General features: G+C 24.2%; 1 protein-coding gene across 2 annotated transcripts; it reads left to right on the forward strand.

The window, feature by feature from the left end:
• Window positions 1-3,266: 3,266 nt before the first annotated feature.
• LOC135926599 (ankyrin repeat and LEM domain-containing protein 1-like) lies at window positions 3,267-18,476 on the forward strand. 2 transcript variants are annotated; one of them, XR_010571924.1, is made up of 4 exons: window positions 3,267-3,480; window positions 3,522-3,934; window positions 3,983-4,111; window positions 17,982-18,476. XR_010571924.1 is itself a non-coding variant. In XM_065462525.1 (4 exons), the coding sequence occupies exons 1-4, from the start codon at window positions 3,309-3,311 to the stop codon at window positions 18,140-18,142; spliced, it is 882 nt and encodes a 293-aa protein (XP_065318597.1). In that variant the 5' UTR covers window positions 3,267-3,308; the 3' UTR covers window positions 18,143-18,476. The 2 variants fall into 2 exon arrangements, 1 of the variants encoding a protein (XP_065318597.1); XM_065462525.1 differs by having other exon boundaries at window positions 3,976-4,111.
• The last annotated feature ends 568 nt before the right edge of the window (window positions 18,477-19,044 follow it).

The following is a 19,044-nucleotide window of genomic DNA, read 5'->3' on the forward strand; positions in this document are numbered from 1 at the left end:
TCAAAAAACAATAAAAATTGGCGCTAATTTGAGCCGTTAACTTCCGGGTTACCTATTTTTACCTGTGTTTTTAAGCAAAAGAAGGAGTTTGTTTTCGAAATTTTTAATTGCTTTTTATTTAGACACCTTTGCTAAATATATATACTATATCAAAATCTTGACGACGCTATCGACTCCAAAAATTGATAAAAAAATAGATGGCCCTTTATGAAATTACAGATTATGATTAAAATTTTGCTGCTAACTTATCAATAACCGGATATTTTCACTTTTTATGCTAAAAAATTTTGAATTTCTATTAAATATACTAATTAAACTGAGGAGCAGAGTGGGCAAATGCCCATTAGACACTTAATAATGTAACAAATTTCCAAAGCCTCTTGATTAATTATATGAGGGGGAGAATCAATATCTAAATTGTTATTTTAAGTATAAGGAATGTTTGCTAATTTTTGTCGGCATGAAGAGCATATTAACATATCTAAATTGAATGGTAAATTTTTTTGGGTCATCCAGGGTAGAATCTTTCTTAGATTCTCGCGATAATAAGCATGTCTTTGTAGATTAAATGGGTTGCAACATTTTAATATTTGGTACGTCCATCTGTGATATAGAATAAAATTTTAATTGATCTGCACCTATAATATATGATTTTGCACTCTCCAAATCCAGAATGTTATTGGTAGACAGAAAAATAATAAGCTGCAGACGGGTTGTAATATTTAAAATCTGAACGGATAAGTTAAAAATATTACGCAGAAAGAGAGATCTTTTTAAACAGTTTATTTTGTAAAATATAATCGATAATATGCCAAATAAAATATTCGATTTTACTGCAGCTGTTATACATTATCGAGCTAATAAGTCATTCGCTATAGTAGCAAAGTAGAGATCTAAAAAATGTAAAACATTTTAAGGATGGTGAAGGGGGGGGGGCAGAACTAGAAAATTTTATCACATTTCTTATAAACGTATCAATATTTTCATTTTCGTTAAGAATAATATTTTACAACCATTAGCGCCATCTACTTTTTTCTTCAATTTTTGGTAAAAATGTATATTTCGGAAAAGTCGATAGCGTCGCCAAGGTTTTGACATCTTATATATATTTATAAAAGGTGTCTAAATAAAAAACAAAAAAAAAATTTCGAAAACAAACTCCCTTTTTTGTTTAAAAATACAGGTGAAGCAAGATAGGTAAACCGGAAGTTAAAGACTCAAATTGGCGCCAATTTTTATTATTTTTTTGATAGCCCTTTAGAGATTTATTTTACCTACAATATGATATATTATACATTTTTTTTACTGTAAATAGTTTTTGAGATATAAGCATTTTAAAAATTTTACAGAATCCAAAGTGGCTCTTTTTTTCACTTTTGAACCCCTATATCTCGAGAACCAGGTGTGCTAGCGAGCTAAAATAAACGGTATTCTCGTTTATATACCTATCTAAATAATTCCCAAAATTTTTAACAATTTTAAAAGGGGTCAGCCGAAAATGTGCCTTTTTTGATCGATTTGACATGGAATGGCTCATATATAAATAGTTATTTCTCATAAATTTTCAAAAAAGTGTTTAAATTCAAATATTTTGAAAGTGATTTTTTTTATTGGATAACAATTTTTTTCATATAATATTTTTATTTGCCATTTTTAAAAAATCTAAATAATTATGTATAAATTATATTATCATATTTAAAAAAATTTGTATTATTATATTTTATTTTACTATCTGCGCTAATATAAACACATTTATATATTTATTGCTAACTATCGGAATAATTACGAACATAAATATTTGCAGAGCATAAACTGGCTATTGTTACTTGCCACTATGGTTGCATTTAACAAAGTTTTATAAAAGTAAATTTTTCATTTTTTAAAGAACGCATGTTGTTTTTTAATTCAACATTAAAATATTTTATTTATTTTTAAAAAATTATTTTTTATTTATATAAATAAATTTTTGATAATGTTTTTTTTCATAAATTATTAATTATTTTACTTATTTTTAAAAATTATTTAAAAATGAATGAAAATTAACAGATAAGGAAATATATAAGATGATGCAAGATTATTTTCAAAATAATATTGGCAACTTTATTAAGAAGCTATTAATTGATCTGATGATGTTGTGCTTTAAGGAATTAAGGGAAAGATGTGAAAAGGTTTGTAATTTATAATATCTGAAAACCAAAAAAAGGATAAATATATTGGAAAACAAGGAAAATATTAATAGTTTACCTTCGTGTTTAAATTCCTTCAAATTTGCTAAAACTTTACAACTAACAAAAAAAAGTTTTAAATAAATAAATTTCCATAATGCAGGATATCACAAACCAACAAAATCTACAATTATCCGAGGAGAATCTAGAACTACCTATAGATGCTCTATTACAATTACCTAAAACCTTGTCATTTCACAAATTATTTTCAAAATAATTATAATTTTATCTATTTTTAATATATTTTAATTATATTAATAAATTTAAATATTGTAATCATTTAAAAAAATTAATGTTATGAAAAAAAAATATCCACTAAAGAGTCTAAATATATCCAGTTTTTTGTAATTATAAAAAGAATTAGGATATAATCTTTTTGCCTAAGTTTTTAGTTGTTTTTTTAGGTAACTAATATGGAATGTAAATTTATAAAAATATAATTTACATTGAAATATAATTTAGGGAATATATAGAAAATCGGAATAAGTAAAAAACGATAATCAAAATATCAATTTTTTTAAAATTATAATGTATTTTTTACACTTAAAGTATTAAGCCATTTCCAGACAGAACGTTTTTTCAAAGCGGGTTTTGGGTAATGTTACCAACAATTTTTTTTTTATTTCCAAAAAAAATGTTAAATTCGAGAATTAATTTTAATATAATATATAATATTTTAGAAAAAACAATACGGACGCATATTTCAAAACGCCATTTAATTGTTATTAAAATCAAACTGGTTTTTTTTCTTTTACGAAAAAAAATATGGGGATCTAGATTGTTTTTTTTTAAAATATTATATTATATAAAAAAATTAATTCAATAAGTTAAAATTTTTTTTGGGAAACAAAAAATTGATTGCTAATAACACCCAAAAACAGCTTTGAAAAAACGTTTTGTCTGGAAATGGCCTTATGCAAAAATATAAATACACACTGTTTTATTTTTTAATGCTTTATTAGAATTATACTATATATTTAATGTCATATGTCATACTAACTTTTTAACCTGTCACATCTAATATGTCAGATGTTATATTTTTTTAATGGTTTTCTTAGTTTTTTGCGCATTTCTGAAAATAAAATGTATGAAATTCAAGAACTATCAGATGAACTATTAAGATTAGAATTAGAAAAAAATAGTTATAAACCAGGTCCTATTACTGATTCAACTCGATATTTATATCAAAAAAAATTATATAATTTAAAAACTAATAATTATTTACAACTAGATAAATCTAAAAATTTAGAATCAAGTTATAAATATAATACTTTCTTATTTTATATATTCATTTAGATTTTAATACTGTTATTAATAAAAGGTGTGTTCGTTATTATTCACAGGAACTGGAATATATCATAAATAGCAACAAATCTATATTGACATTTGAACATCATCCAGATTTAATAAAATATTGTGATAAACTTTTTGGAAAAATTCATAATAATATTTCTTATAATCTACCTTCATATAATAAATCTAAGAAAATATATTTTAATTATATATTATTAGACCCAAATAAAACCACAAAAATTGTAACTATGAAATGTTTAAAACAAAATATATCAAAAGATCAGCTTAATCTAAATGTGTTTAAAGAATTTTTAGGGGCAATTTTTTATATTGGGAAAGGTTCTCAAATTAGACCTTATTCACATTTAATTGAAGCTTTAAATACATTAAAATGCACAGTTAACACATCTAAAGAAGTATTTAATATATTTAAATTTATTATTATATAATATTTCAGACTTTAGAAAAAGAAAAAACTATTTATATTAAGAAAATTTGGGAGGAAGGGTTGGGCATTATATCGTTACATATTTTTCATAATCTTCCCTCAAATGATGCCTTGACCAGGGAGGCATCTATGATAGATGCAATTGGTAATATTTATTTTTATGCATTAAACTAATTAGTTTTGCCATCCTCTTTTTGGATACCAATCTAATCCATTATTAAATGAATATTAATTCTATTTATGACCGATATATTGATTAACTTTTGAAATCATCATATAATGATTAATTCTAAATTTATTGTGATTTACTTACCAGTTTATATAGCTATGATATTTTTTAACAATATTATATTCACTCATAAATATTTTTTATTTTCCAATATTTTATTATTTTGTGTTTGAAATTGACATTTTTATAATATGATTAACTATAATAAATCTTAATATTCCAAAAATTATTTTAATTTAAAAAAAGTATTCCCTCCCCCTCTATCAAAACATCTTGACTAAACATAAGTCATTTAAATATATTCAATTTTAATTAACCTATCATTTTCGGCTTATTTATTCTGTTATATTCATCAATTTAAAAATACATAAATTTATATCAGAGACCTGCAGAAATACCATTTGCACAGCCCAGCCTGGATTTTTCTTTAAAAAAAATTTTCAGCATGGTCTGAATTTATTTTTAAATAAATTTTTCTACCTGATCCAAATTTTTTTAAAATATATTACATTTGTTTTAATTTTTATAGAATAGTGATGATTTAAAATATATAGACCAACCCATTTTTTTAAAAAAACAGGCCCAGCTTGGGAATTTTTAAAAATATTTAGCCTGGCGTGGGTAGACTTGTGCGCCTATGTCTGTTATTTTTTAATTTTCCACCGAAAGCCACCTACTAAATTGACGGCGCGGTATTTATTAATCTTTTTTAATGAATTTAATATATAAATCAATGTATTTTTTAATAAATTTAATTTATAAATCAAAGTATTACATTTTTTTTATAATTTATTTGGGTGCTCTTTTTGAACACATTGTTAACATATTTAATTCATTTTTTAAATTATTTCCTCTCACTCCAATTTAAATTTATATATTTTCTCATTCTCAGAAATAGACTAAGGAATTGCATTTTTACTCAGATCAGAGTCTTATAAACAACACATATTAGTAATATTCTAATGATTTTTATTATAACAAATTAAAATATAAATTTGTAATGCAAGCAATATATAAAGTATGAAATATAATAAATCAGAATTCAGATTAGCAAAATTATAATTGTCATGAATAAATAGTATTTTATCAAGATTCGTGTGACATAAAGAAGTCCTTTTTGCATTAAGTATTAATCTAGCAATGGAAAAAATTTTTCCTGATACAAAGAACTTTCTTAGCTCTAAATTTTTTTTAATAATAAAAAAGATTTTTATTTATTAATTATTTATCTTTAAAACATGTAAACAAAATATAAAAATAAAAAATGAATATATATATAAAATGAATGTACATTTTAAAAATATCAATGGCTCTAACTTTTTCTTCCAAAAGGTTAATGTGCATACAGGGCCGTAGCCACGAGGTGGGGGGGGGGGCAAAAAAAATTTTGGCCCACAAATCTGGCCTCCAGAAAAGATGTTTGGCCCCCAAAAAATTTCCTGCCCCCCCCCCCCCAAATTAGAAATTTTTTTTAGAATTGATTTTTATATTTTTAATATAAATTTTGAATATTTATTCAAAAAACATGTCTATTTAGAATTGATTATTTATATATTTTTAAAAAAAATTTTGAATATTTATTCTACAAACATGTCTAGTTTGTAAATTTTTTTCTATCCTGTTTTATTTTTACCCAATATTAAATTATCATTCATTCATTTTTTTTCATTTGTTTTTGTTGTTTATAACATTGTATCACATTTATAATATAATATATAACCAGTTATTTTATTTTACAGCGTTTATTTTAAAATTATGAAGAAACAATCAGTTATTAACTCTTATTTTAAGTTAAAGTTAAACAAATGTCAAGCAACATCACCTCTACAAACTACTAGTAATACTACATCAGAAATTACAGAAACTGATTCTTCTCATAGTTAGTATAAATTTATATTATTATTTCATGACTTATATGATATTGATATAGGGCAATACATATATATTATTATTTTATATATATTTATTTTATATAAGATAAGAGACAGACATTTATTATTAATATTATCATTTTTGTATAATAATTTTAATTATTAAAATAAATATATTCACTCATATTTCAAGATATGAATGAAGCTAATAATCTATAAAATGATCCTCACTACACTTAGGAGGAGGAAGATGGTAAATAGTTTAAAATTTAACCCAAATTTTTCTATTTATATATTTTTGAATGGTGTTTCATTATTACATTTTGATTTTTAAACAAATAAAGACGAAGAGACTCAATCATCTTCATCTAGCAGCTCAGTCTATAATTGTCAAGAAGCAACTAGTAATTGAATTATAAATATAAAAATATTTTATTTTTTTGTTAATCTTTAAAGATATAATGTTAATGACCTTTCTCTAGTTTTTAATACTGAATATCTATAATTTTACTGATAATCTTCATCAGGGTTATGCACTACAGTATAGCAAATACTTGTATCTTAAATACAAGACAAATTTTGTGTTTGTTCATTTTCAGCATGCCCTTCCTTCGCCCATCCTGATGGTCATTATTATTTATGACCCTTTCCCTCATTACAATTTATTAATTATAATATTTTTAGTGTCAAAAAAGTCCTTTAATGGTTCAATTCAAATCCCAGGTGATTTTGGCCAGAATAAATCAAATCAAATTAAACAATTACGCGAAAAAAGATATCCATGGAAGGCAAAGATCATTTCAAAAATCATGGTATAGAGGCCGAGACTGGTTGGAGTATAGTGTAGAAGCTGACGCTGCCTTTTGTTTTCCATGTAGGAAATACTTGTGTAATCTAAGTGATAAATTTGGACAAACGGGATTCAGAAATTGGAAAAATGCGTTAGCTGCCAAGAAGGGACTACTAAAACACGAGTAGCTCAAAAGCTCATTTAAATTCAATTACAATATGGCATGATAAAAATCAAAATATAAACAAAGATACAGAAATAACTAAAATGTTGGGAGGTGATCAAATTAATCGTAATCAATATTATATTAAATCAATATTTGATTTGATGCTATTTCTTAGCATACAAGAGCTACCTTTCCGTGGGACTGGTTCAACAAATATTACGGATGCTGCAAAAGATGAAAATATAATTTATTCTTCTGGGATATTTTTAGCAATGTTCCTACACCATCCAAAAAGACCCTGAATTAAATACAATTATGAAATTTATACCCCAAATTGCCCAGTATACATCACCACAGATTCAAAACGAAGTAATATCCATTATGGCAGATATGGTGCTTGAACATATTTCAGACAAATATAATAAAAGCGAGATGCCTTTTTTTTGTCTTAAGGCTGATGAGACAAAAGATGCTTCAGGTTGTGAAAACCTGAGCATAATAATTCGCTATATTTTTTCTGGAGAAATCCAAAAAAATTTAATAGGAATCATTAATTTAGAGTGTCTTTCTGCTGAAAGCATTATAGATTGCATTTTAAAGCAACTTCATGATCTAAATATTAATTCAGCTAATATAATAAGCTAGGCATATGATGGTGCAAACGTTATGTCTGGCCGAAATGGAGGAGTGCAAACACTTCTTCAAAAAAAAATTAATAAAAATGTTCCTTTTATACATTGCTACAACCACAAGTTGCATCTTGTGGTTCAAAATTGGTATAATAATATTGTTATTATATCTAATTTTTTTAATTTATCAAATGCATTGTATAATTTTTTCAGGCGTTTTAACGTATCCTGTAAATATACAAGCCACACCCTTAAGAGACTTTTAGACCAGAGGTGGACTGGTAATTTGGAAACATCTCGCATTATTTATGAGAATTTTGAGGCTATTGGTGAAGTATTATTTTACTTTTCTAATAGAACTTTTAATTCCGAGGTTTCAATTCATGATTCAGGCGAAGCCTCTGGTCTTTTATCTCAATGTATTAATATAAATTACATTATATTAGCCATCATAATTTATGAGATATTAATTACAATAGATCCACTAAATAAATATCTACAATCAGTAGGTACTAATCTAGTGGATGCTAAAAAATTGTATTGATTCTACTATCAATATAATAAAATATAAAAGAAGTGATAATTCTTTTGCTTTGATTATGATTAAGGCTGAAAAACTTTTATCAAAATTTAATCTTACTCCCCAAAAATCATCACGAGTACGTAAAACGCCTAAAAATTTCCAAGATTTTTTAGTTGATAGCAAACTAGAATTCGATTGTGAAAAAGACTCCAATTGGAGTTCTTTAAAAAGGATAAATTATGATAATTATAGATAACTTTGTGGATTGTTTTTTAGACCGATTTACAGAAGATGATTTTAATCTTTTTTCATCTTTTAATACATTGTTCCCCCTTGATCCTGATTATTTTTTATCAGATGAAAATGGCCCCATTAAAATCCCTCTTAAACTGTAAATATGGAAACAGGTCTAAAAAACGATTCATAAAGTTATCTATAATTATCATAATATATCTTTTTTACAGAACTCCAATTGGAGTCTTTTTCACAAACGAATTCTAGTTTGCTATCAACTAAAAAATCTTGGAAATTTTTAGGCGTTTTACGTACCCGTGATGATTTTTGGGGAGTAAGATTAAATTTTGATAAAAGTATTTCAGCCTTAATCATAATCAAAGCAAAAGAATTATCACTTCTTTTATATTTTATTATATTGATAGTAGAATCAATACAATTTTTTAGCATCCATTAGATTAGTACCTACTGATTGTAGATATTTATTTAGTAGATCTATTGTAATTAATATCTCATAAATTATGATGGCTAATATAATGTAATTTATATTAATACATTGAGATAAAAGACCAGAGGCTTCGCCTGAATCATGAATTGAAACCTCGGAATTAAAAGTTCTATTAGAAAAGTAAAATAATACTTCACCAATAGCCTCAAAATTCTCATAAATAATGCGAGATGTTTCCAAATTACCAGTCCACCTCTGGTCTAAAAGTCTCTTAAGGGTGTGGCCTGTATATTTACAGGATACGTTAAAACGCCTGAAAAAATTATACAATGCATTTGATAAATTAAAAAAATTAGAAATAATAACAATATTATTATACCAATTTTGAACCACAAGATGCAACTTGTGATTGTAGCAATGTATAAAAGGAACATTTTTATTAATTTTTTTTTGAAGAAGTGTTTGCACTCCTCCATTTCGGCCAGACATAACGTTTGCACCATCATATGCCTAGCTTATTATATTAGCTGAATTAATATTTAGATCATGAAGTTGCTTTAAAATGCAATCTATAATGCTTTCAGCAGAAAGACACTCTAAATTAATGATTCCTATTAAATTTTCTTGGATTTCTCCAGAAAAAATATAGCGAATTATTATGCTCAGGTTTTCACAACCTGAAGCATCTTTTGTCTCATCAGCCTTAAGACAAAAAAAGGCATCTCGCTTTTATTATATTTGTCTGAAATATGTTCAAGCACCATATCTGCCATAATGGATATTACTTCGTTTTGAATCTGTGGTGATGTATACTGGGCATTTTGGGGTATAAATTTCATAATTTTATTTAATTCAGGGTCTTTTTGGATGGTGTAGGAACATTTCTATAAATAGCCCAGAAGAATAAATTATGTTTTCATCTTTTGCAGCATCCGTAATATTTGTTGAACCAGTCCCACGGAAAGGTAGCTCTTGTATGCTAAGAAATAGCATCAAATCAAATATTGATTTAATATAATATTGATTACGATTAATTTGATCATCTCCCAACATTTTAGTTATTTCTGTACCTTTGTTTATATTTTGATTTTTATCATGCCATATTGTAATTGAATTTAAATGAGCTTTTGAGCTACTCGTGTTTTAGTAGTCCCTTCTTGGCAGCTAACGCATTTTTCCAATTTCTGAATCCCGTTTGTCCAAATTCATCACTTGGATTACGCAAGTATTTCCTACATGGAAAACAAAAGGCAGCGTTAGCTTCTACACTATACTCCAACCAGTCTCGGCCTCTATACCATGATTTTTGAAATGATCTTTGCCTTCCATGGATATCTTTTTTCGCGTAATTGTTTAATTTGATTTGATTTATTCTGGCCAAAATCACCTGGAATTTGAATTGAACCATTAAAGGACTTTTTTGACACTAAAAATATTATAATTAATAATTTGTAATGAGGGAAAGGGTCATAAATAATAATGGCCATCAGGATGGGCGAAGGAAGGGCATGCTGAAAATGAACAAACACAAAATTTGTCTTGTATTTAAGATACAAGTATTTGCTATACTGTAGTGCATAACCCTGATGAAGATTATCAGTAAAGTTGATCAGTAAAATTATAGATATTCAGTATTAAAAACTAGAGAAAGGTCATTAACATTATATCTTTAAAGATTAACAAAAAAATAAAAATTTTTATATTTATAAATCAATTACTAGTTGCCTCTTGACAATTAGAGACTGAGTTGCTAGATGTTCGTCTTTATTTGTTTTAAAATCAAAATGTAATAATGAAACACCATTATCTCTTACTCCTATTGATATTGTCAAAAATATATAAATAGAAAAATTTGGGTTAAATTTTAAACTATTTACCATCTTCCTCCTCCTGAGTGTAGTGAGGATCATTTTATAGATTATTAGCTTCATTCATATCTTGAAATATGAGTGAATATATTTATTTTAATAATTAAAATTATTATACAAAAATGATAATATTAATAATAAATGTCTGTCTCTTATCTTATATAAAATAAATATATATGAAATAATAATATATAGGTATTACACTATATCAATATCATATAAGTCATGAAATAATAATATAAATTTATACTAACTATGAGAAGAATCAGTTTCTGAAATTTCTGATGTAGTATTACTTGTAGTTTGTAGAGGTGATGTTGCTTGACATTTGTTTAACTTAACTAAATAAGAGTTAATAACTGATTGTTTCTTCATAATTTTAAAATAAACGCTGTAAAATAAAATAACTGGTTATATATTATGATATAAATGTGATACCTATAGAGAATGTTATACACAACAAAAAAAAATAAAAAAAATGAATGAATGATAATTTAATATTGGGTAAAAATAATAATAAAACAGGATAGAAAAAAATTTACAAACTAAACGTGTTTGTAGAAAAAATATTCAAAATTTATTTTAAAAATATAAAAATAATCAAATCTAAATAGACATGAAGTTTTTTTATAAAAATAGAAAGGAACACCCAAAGTATTATTTTTTTAAAAAATAATACCAATTTTATTATTTATACTTTAAATAAAAGAATTATTTTTAATATGGTTTCTGAATTATGGAAATAATTTGATAAAGATAAAGAGGATTTTGCAAAATTAGTTATCTGCGGAATTGTAATTTCACGGGGAGGAATAATAAAAAATTCATTTAATACAACAAATATTCGGAAACATTTAAAGCGATTCCATCAAACGGAATTCGAAGAGCTAATACAAAAAGAACGAGAAATATTAGAAAAAACAAATCAAATTTTTTAAAAAAGGAGTCCTGAAAGTCAGCCAACAATATCGGTCATTCTTAATAAAACTAATATTTATAAATATTCTGATCCTTTGCCTGAAAATCTAGAGGCTCTTATATCTATTTTAAAAAATCTAATATATTATAATTTTATATGTTAAATATTACAATTTTATAAACCAACATAAAATTATAAATTATGTTGTATCCACAACCAGAGGGCGAAAACGCTTTTATTATGTATCACGTAATTATTATATTTATTTTATCTTATTATAATATATTTTTTAAATTATTGTTGAAATAAAAAAATAAAATTAAATGCATAATTCTTTTGCATAAAAAATATTGATTTCTTAATTACATTTGGTTCAAAGAGGGGTGGTGAAAAATCAATATAAATATCGGATCGGTTTTGAACCAATATCGGATCAGATCGGTGAAAAATATGTGGATCGGCGTCCTAAAATTATTGCAATTTTTTTCTCAAAATCTTTCAATCATATAGAAAGGGGAATCCCATCTAGTTTGTTCTTGACTTATATATAGTGTTGCGTAATCGGCTAAAAACTACGCCTAAGCCTAAAAATCGGCTAAGCCTAATTAGGTAAGCCTAAAAATCGGCTAAGCCTATATAAATCTGCTAAAATAAAATTAGTCAAAATTCTGCATCGATGCTTAGTATTAATTATTATTTATTTATTTTAGTAAAATAATTTATTTTATTTATATTTAATGTAAATATTTTATTATTATCAACAAATAAACATATGAATTAATATTTTTTATTTATATCATTATATTTTGAAATGAAAATAAATTTATTTATTTGATGTTATTTTAATAAAAAAAATAATATGCTGCTATATTGTAAAAATGTAATATTCTTTTTAATATAATTTATTAGTGATTTTCACAATCTTCTTTATAAATACATATTGAGGAATTATATTGTAAATTTTATTAGATAAATAAACAATCTTTTAGGTGAAATCTTTTATAATTTTATCATTTTTTTAAAATTATCTATTTTTTATTAAATGAGGTGGATTTTATGAAACTTTTTTGATGATTTTATATGATCTTTTTAAGGATAATATTTTAATGTGACAATTGTCATAATCGTTATTTTTAAAGTTTTTTGAATTTTTTTGACGACAATATGTTAAAATAAATATTAATAACATGTTTAAATAAAAATTTAGTGAAGATTACCATAGAAAATTGAAAATTGACATAATCGTTATTTTATAAGTTTTTTGAAGAAAATATGTTAAAATAAGTATTAATAAGATGTTTAAATAAAAATTAAGAGAAGATGTACCATAGAAAAGTGACAATTGTCATAATCGTTATTTTATAAGTTTTTTGAATTTTTGTTAAAATAAGTATTGATAACATGTTTAAATAAAATTTAGTGAAGATGTACCATAGAAAATTTATATTGTCATAATCGTTATTTTTAAAGTTTTTTGAATTTTTTTGACGAAAATATGTTAAAATAAGCATTAATAAGATGTTTAAATATAAATTTAGTGAAGACAATGAAAAGTGACAATTGTCATAATCGTTATTTTTAAAATTTTTTGAATTTTTTTGACGAAAATATGTTAAAATAAGTATTAATAACATGTGTAAATATAAATTTAGTGAAGATGTACCATAGAAAAGTGACAAGAATTTTTTTGACGAAAATATGTTAAAATAAGTATTAATAACATGTGTAAATATAAATTTAGTGAAGATGTACCAATGAAAAGTGACATTTGTCATAATCGTTATTTTTAAAGTTTTTTGAAGAAAATATGTTAAAATAAGTATTAAAAACATGTTTAAATAAAAATTTAGTGAAGATGTACCATAGAAAAGTGACAATTGTCATAATCGTTATTTTATAAGTTTTTTGAATTTTTTTGAAGAAAATATGTTAAAATAAGTATTAATAACATGTTTAAATAAAAATTTAGTGAAGATGTACCATAGAAAAGTGACAATTGTCATAATCGTTATTTTATAAGTTTTTAGAATTTTTTGAAGAAAATATGTTAAAATAAGAATTGATAACATGTTTAAATAAAATTAAGTGAAGATGTACCATAGAAAATTGACATTGTCATAATGGTTATTTTTAAAGTTTTTTGAATTTTCTTGACGAAAATATGTTAAAATAAGTATTAATAACATGTGTAAATATAAATTTAGTGAAGACAATGAAAAGTGACAATTGTCATAATCGTTATTTTTAAAGATTTTTGAATTTTTTTGAAGAAAATATGTTAAAATAAGTATTAATAACATGTCTAAATATAAATTTAGTGAAGATGTACCAATGAAAAGTGACAATTGTCATAATCGTTATTCTTAAAGTTTTTTGAATTTTTTTGACGAAAATATTTTAAAATAAGTATTAATAACATGCTTAAATAAAAATTTAGTGAAGATGTACTCTAGATAAGCGACAATTGTCATAATCCTTATTTTTAAAGTTTTTTTAATTTTTTTGACGAAAATATGTTAAAATAAGTAATAATAACATGTTTAAATAAAAATTTAGTGAAGATGTACCATAGAAAAGTGACAATTGTCATAATCGTTATTTTTAAAATTTCTTTGATGTAAATGGGTAAAAATATAGATTGTAAAATTAAAATTGCCTGAGTATGTGCCATAGAAAAAACATATGGTAATAATAGATTCTTCCCCAAAAACAGGAGCAAATTGGCATTTTATTACATCCGTTAATCGGGTCAGAAATTAATATGCAAAATTTATATCATAATATCTAATCCTAAGTTAGAAATTATTATTTTTTTACCAATTTTCACCAGACAATCTTGTTTAAAATTTGGGTAAACTTTTTTTTCTATTTTAAAATCAATATCGATGCAAGTTAACTATTTTCGTCAAAAAAAATCAAAAAACTTTAAAAATAACGATTATGACAATTGTCGCTTATCTAGAGTACATCTTCACTAAATTTTTATTTAAACATGTTATTAATACTTATTTTAATAAATTTTCGTCAAAAAAATTCAAAAAACTTTAAAATTAACGATTATGACAATTGTCACTTTTCATTGGTACATCTTCACTAAATTTATATTTACACATGTTATTAATACTTATTTTAACATACTTTCTTCAAAAAAATTCAAAAAACTTATAAAATAACGATTATGACAATTGTCACATTAAAATATTATCCTTAAAAAGATCATATAAAATAACATCAAAAAAGTTTCATAAAATCCACCTCATTTAATAATAAATAGATAATCCTAAAAGATTGTTTATTTATCTAATAAAATTTACAATATAATTCCTCAATAAAAGATGTATTTACAAAGTAGATTGTGAAAATCACTTATAAATTATATTAAAAAGAATATTACATTTTTACAATATAGCAGCATATTACTTTTTTTATTAAAAAAACATCAAATAAATAAATTTATTTTCATTTCAAAATATAATAATATAAATAAAAAATATTAAATCATATCATGTTTATTTGTTGATAATAATTAATATTTACATTAAATATAAATAAAATAAATTATTTTACTAAAATAAATAAATAATAATTAATGCTAAAGCATCGATGCAGTTTTGACTAATTAATTTTAGCCGATTTTTAGGCTTAGCCAATTTTTAGGTTTAACCGATTTTTAGGCTTAGCCTAATTAGGTTTAGCCGATTTTTAAGCTTAGCCTAATTAGGCAGCCGATTTTTCCACCTAAAATCTCGGCTAAGCCGTTTTTTAGTCGGCTAAAATTAGCCGATTACGCAACACTACTTATATACATATATTTTCTTAAATATTAATAAATTTAGAAAAATTTTAAAACACTATTTTATTAGACTGGATTGGAAAAAATTTAGTAATATCAGCTGATAAACGATATTTTAAAAAAAATTAAAAATGTTGTCTCTGATTATATTTCTAAACTAATATATATATACTATACATTGAAAGATATTACTTGAATAATGTGGATATATTGAATAATATTACAATTATTACCTGTGCTAATATTATTGGCATCAATTATATCATAGGTGTAGCTAGCATTTTGCTTGGGAGTCAATATTAGGTAGGGTTTTCCTCCATACACTTTGCTAGAGGCCCATTTATACGCTTTTGGAAGGGTTACATTTTTAAAAATAATTTTCCCACTTTTTTTATTAAAATGCCTTTTGGAAATTTTAAATTATAGCCATTATTTAAATGAACTTTTACTTCTTTTCTTTTAATTTGTAGCGTATAGTTACATAATATATACATCTTAGGATAAAGGGAGTGTATGGGCAAATTATTTTATTGGCTTAAAATGATATTTATTCAAATTTCTAAATGGGCTAGGATGCCCCCACCCCTTGACTGCATATGGATCACACCTACAAAAATATGAATATTCATATTTGTACTAGCTTATATTTATATTTATACAAATTAAATAATTCCTTATTCTTTAAAATATGGAATTACTATGGTATCGAATATTCAACGATTTATAAAAATGAAAATATGGATTAATAGAATTTAAAAACTAAAAATTTCCACAAGGAATATATTAAATACTTATGAATAATTTTGAATATTTATGAATAATGAAACATTATCCATAGATTTTTGAATCAAATAATTATGCTTTATGTTTAAGAAAAAAATTATTTTTATGATAAGGGTACCAAAAAAGTATTACCAATTGACTGCGATTAGAGACATGCAAATCCCGGGCCGTAAAAAATTTTGCACAAATTATCTGACTCGAAAAGTCAAGTCCAACTCAGCCCGTTTAATTTTACGAAAGGTGTACCCATAACAGATTTTTTATGAATTTTGGCCATCATTTTGAATTTCTAGGGTAGTGCCGATCCACAATTTTTTACCGAACCGGTATTACTATTTTGAACTAATGTCATAAAAATATCAATATTTTCTATTTTAAATAAATCCAACTAAGTTTCACGAATGGGTAACTGTATTTTGTTTTTTTTATTCTCCATAATCTCATTTAAAATATTTGCGATGTTAATGGGAAAATATAGTATTGTTAAACAGATCCATTTCCGATTTTTAAAAATGGCTAGATCAAGATTTTAGCCACAATATTATTATTTAAGCTTATAAATTTTGCCAATAGAAGCCCAAACCTTTCTGCCATCTGTGGGCCAAATCAATAAACTTGAGTAATTTAATTTTTTCGAAAATCTTGATTGAACTGTTTTTTAAATTGTCTAAATCAACAACATTAGCTGAATGTGATTCGTTAGATATTTTAAAATCCTTTTCTTGCCTCAAATAATATATCAAAAAATAGGTATAATTTTTTTAAACATTACATCAAATAAATTGTATTTTAGTTCCCTTCATTAATTATTATTATAAATTATTTATAATATAAAAAAATGTATATTACAATCATAAAATAACATTAAAAAAATATCAGATCGGTTTTTTATAAAATATCGGCCCTATCTGATATTTTTTGAAAATGCTAAATATCGGTGTCTATCCGATATTTAATATCGGCACAGTCCTATAACTTCTATATTTAATTTTTTGCAATGTTAATTATGGTTCTTATATCTCGCCTTATGACGATAGATTTTTCCTTACACAATTTACATTATTAATCAATTGTGTTTGATATCTATATTGTGTATGTGTAGTGTATATTTGTAATTAGATCGTATCATAAATAACTTGTTTAATTTTGTGATTTACTATATTATCTATAGATTTAATATCTATATTGTGTATGTGTAGTGTATATTTGTAATTAGATCGTATCATAAATAACTTGTTTAATTTTGTGATTTACTATATTATCTATAGATTTAATATTTTAGTTAGACAAATAAAATCAAACAAATAAACATTGTAATTTATTTTCAAATAGTTTTAATCAAAATATTAAGCTTGAAATACAAAAAAATTTAATATCCGATATGATCTATTAAAATTTTACAAAAAAAAAGAGATTTCCAAAACTCTGATTTTTCATATATAAATTGTGTGACCACAAAATTTTATATATACTAATTACCCGGCCTGACACATTATAATTTTTTTTAATTTTTGGCCCAGCCTGCAGATCAGGCTTTTGGACGACTAACTTTTGCAGATCTCTAACTACGATACACAAACATTTTTAAATACTGTTTGATACAAAGTAAACTTGTGACTTGTTTCGAGGAATTTGAATATAGGGTTGTACATTTTATTTCATTTTCATATTTGTTATTCAAGCATTATATACTTTTTTAAAGTAAGTATTGGAGTATTGGTGCATATCTTAATTATTTTATTATATTAAACAATAACATTAGGCAAAAGCAACTTAACTAATCAAAAAAGGGGTACATATTATGGTGAAATTCAGGAATGGCCTCAAACAAAAAAATGTGTATTAGGATCATACTTGCTATATAAGGCATTTCAAATTTATATATGTGAAGGGGAAACTCAAATGAAACCTCAAGACCTATAAAATTTTAGTTATTTATACAATAATATACATATTTTTAATATTTAATGCAATTTTATAATCATATTTGTATATCTTTGAGATCTATTTATATAAATTTTGACCCAAATCAAACTTTAAGATTAATATATATTTTTTAATATGATATACAAAAACTAAATACAGCTTTCTACATTACATATAAAAATATCTACAGACAATTTTAGATAATAGGAATGATAATATTTTTTTTTATAATATATAATTTTTTAATCTCATAATTACTATTTTTTATCCTGTATTGTCAAAGTATTAATAAATTTAACTATGACTTTTTTAAAATTAATATTTATTTTTTGTAAACGATGATTCAAAATTTATTTTAAATGAATTTAATGAATTTTTATAGTGTGATCAATTTCATAATAAAATTTGGAATGTGATTTTTAATTATTCGGAAAAAGTTTTTTGTGATTATAAATATCACAGTAGTTAGGGATCAAACTAAGGGTAATTTTTTTTGGTTAATAAAAAGTAGCTCCATTTCTGGGGAAAATAGCGAAATTGAAAAACTAAAGCAAAAAAATTATTTTCTTGTCAATTTTCAAATTAGAGTTTATTCTTAAAAAATAATTTTTCCCACTCCATTTTTATAAACAAAGGTTTGATTTTTCCAAATACACATTTACCCCCCCCCCCATGTCTCGGGAGGCCATTTTTATCAGACACCTGCAGCCTAGCTTGGGTACACGGTTCGGACAGTATTTTAATATTTTTAGAATTTTTTTATCTAAAAATTATTTTCTTGGATAGTTTGGCTCCTATTTTATTTTGATATATTTTGTTCTGCCCGTTTAGCCATAAAAATATTTCAAATTCACCCACTCATTGTTTAAATTTTTTTTTTAGCCCGCTCAATATTCAAA

The sequence above is a fragment of the Gordionus sp. m RMFG-2023 genome, chromosome 3 (assembly GCF_954871325.1).
Source record: "Gordionus sp. m RMFG-2023 chromosome 3, tfGorSpeb1-WG-v2, whole genome shotgun sequence".
Classification (NCBI taxonomy): domain Eukaryota; kingdom Metazoa; phylum Nematomorpha; class Gordioida; order Chordodea; family Parachordodidae; genus Gordionus; species Gordionus sp. m RMFG-2023.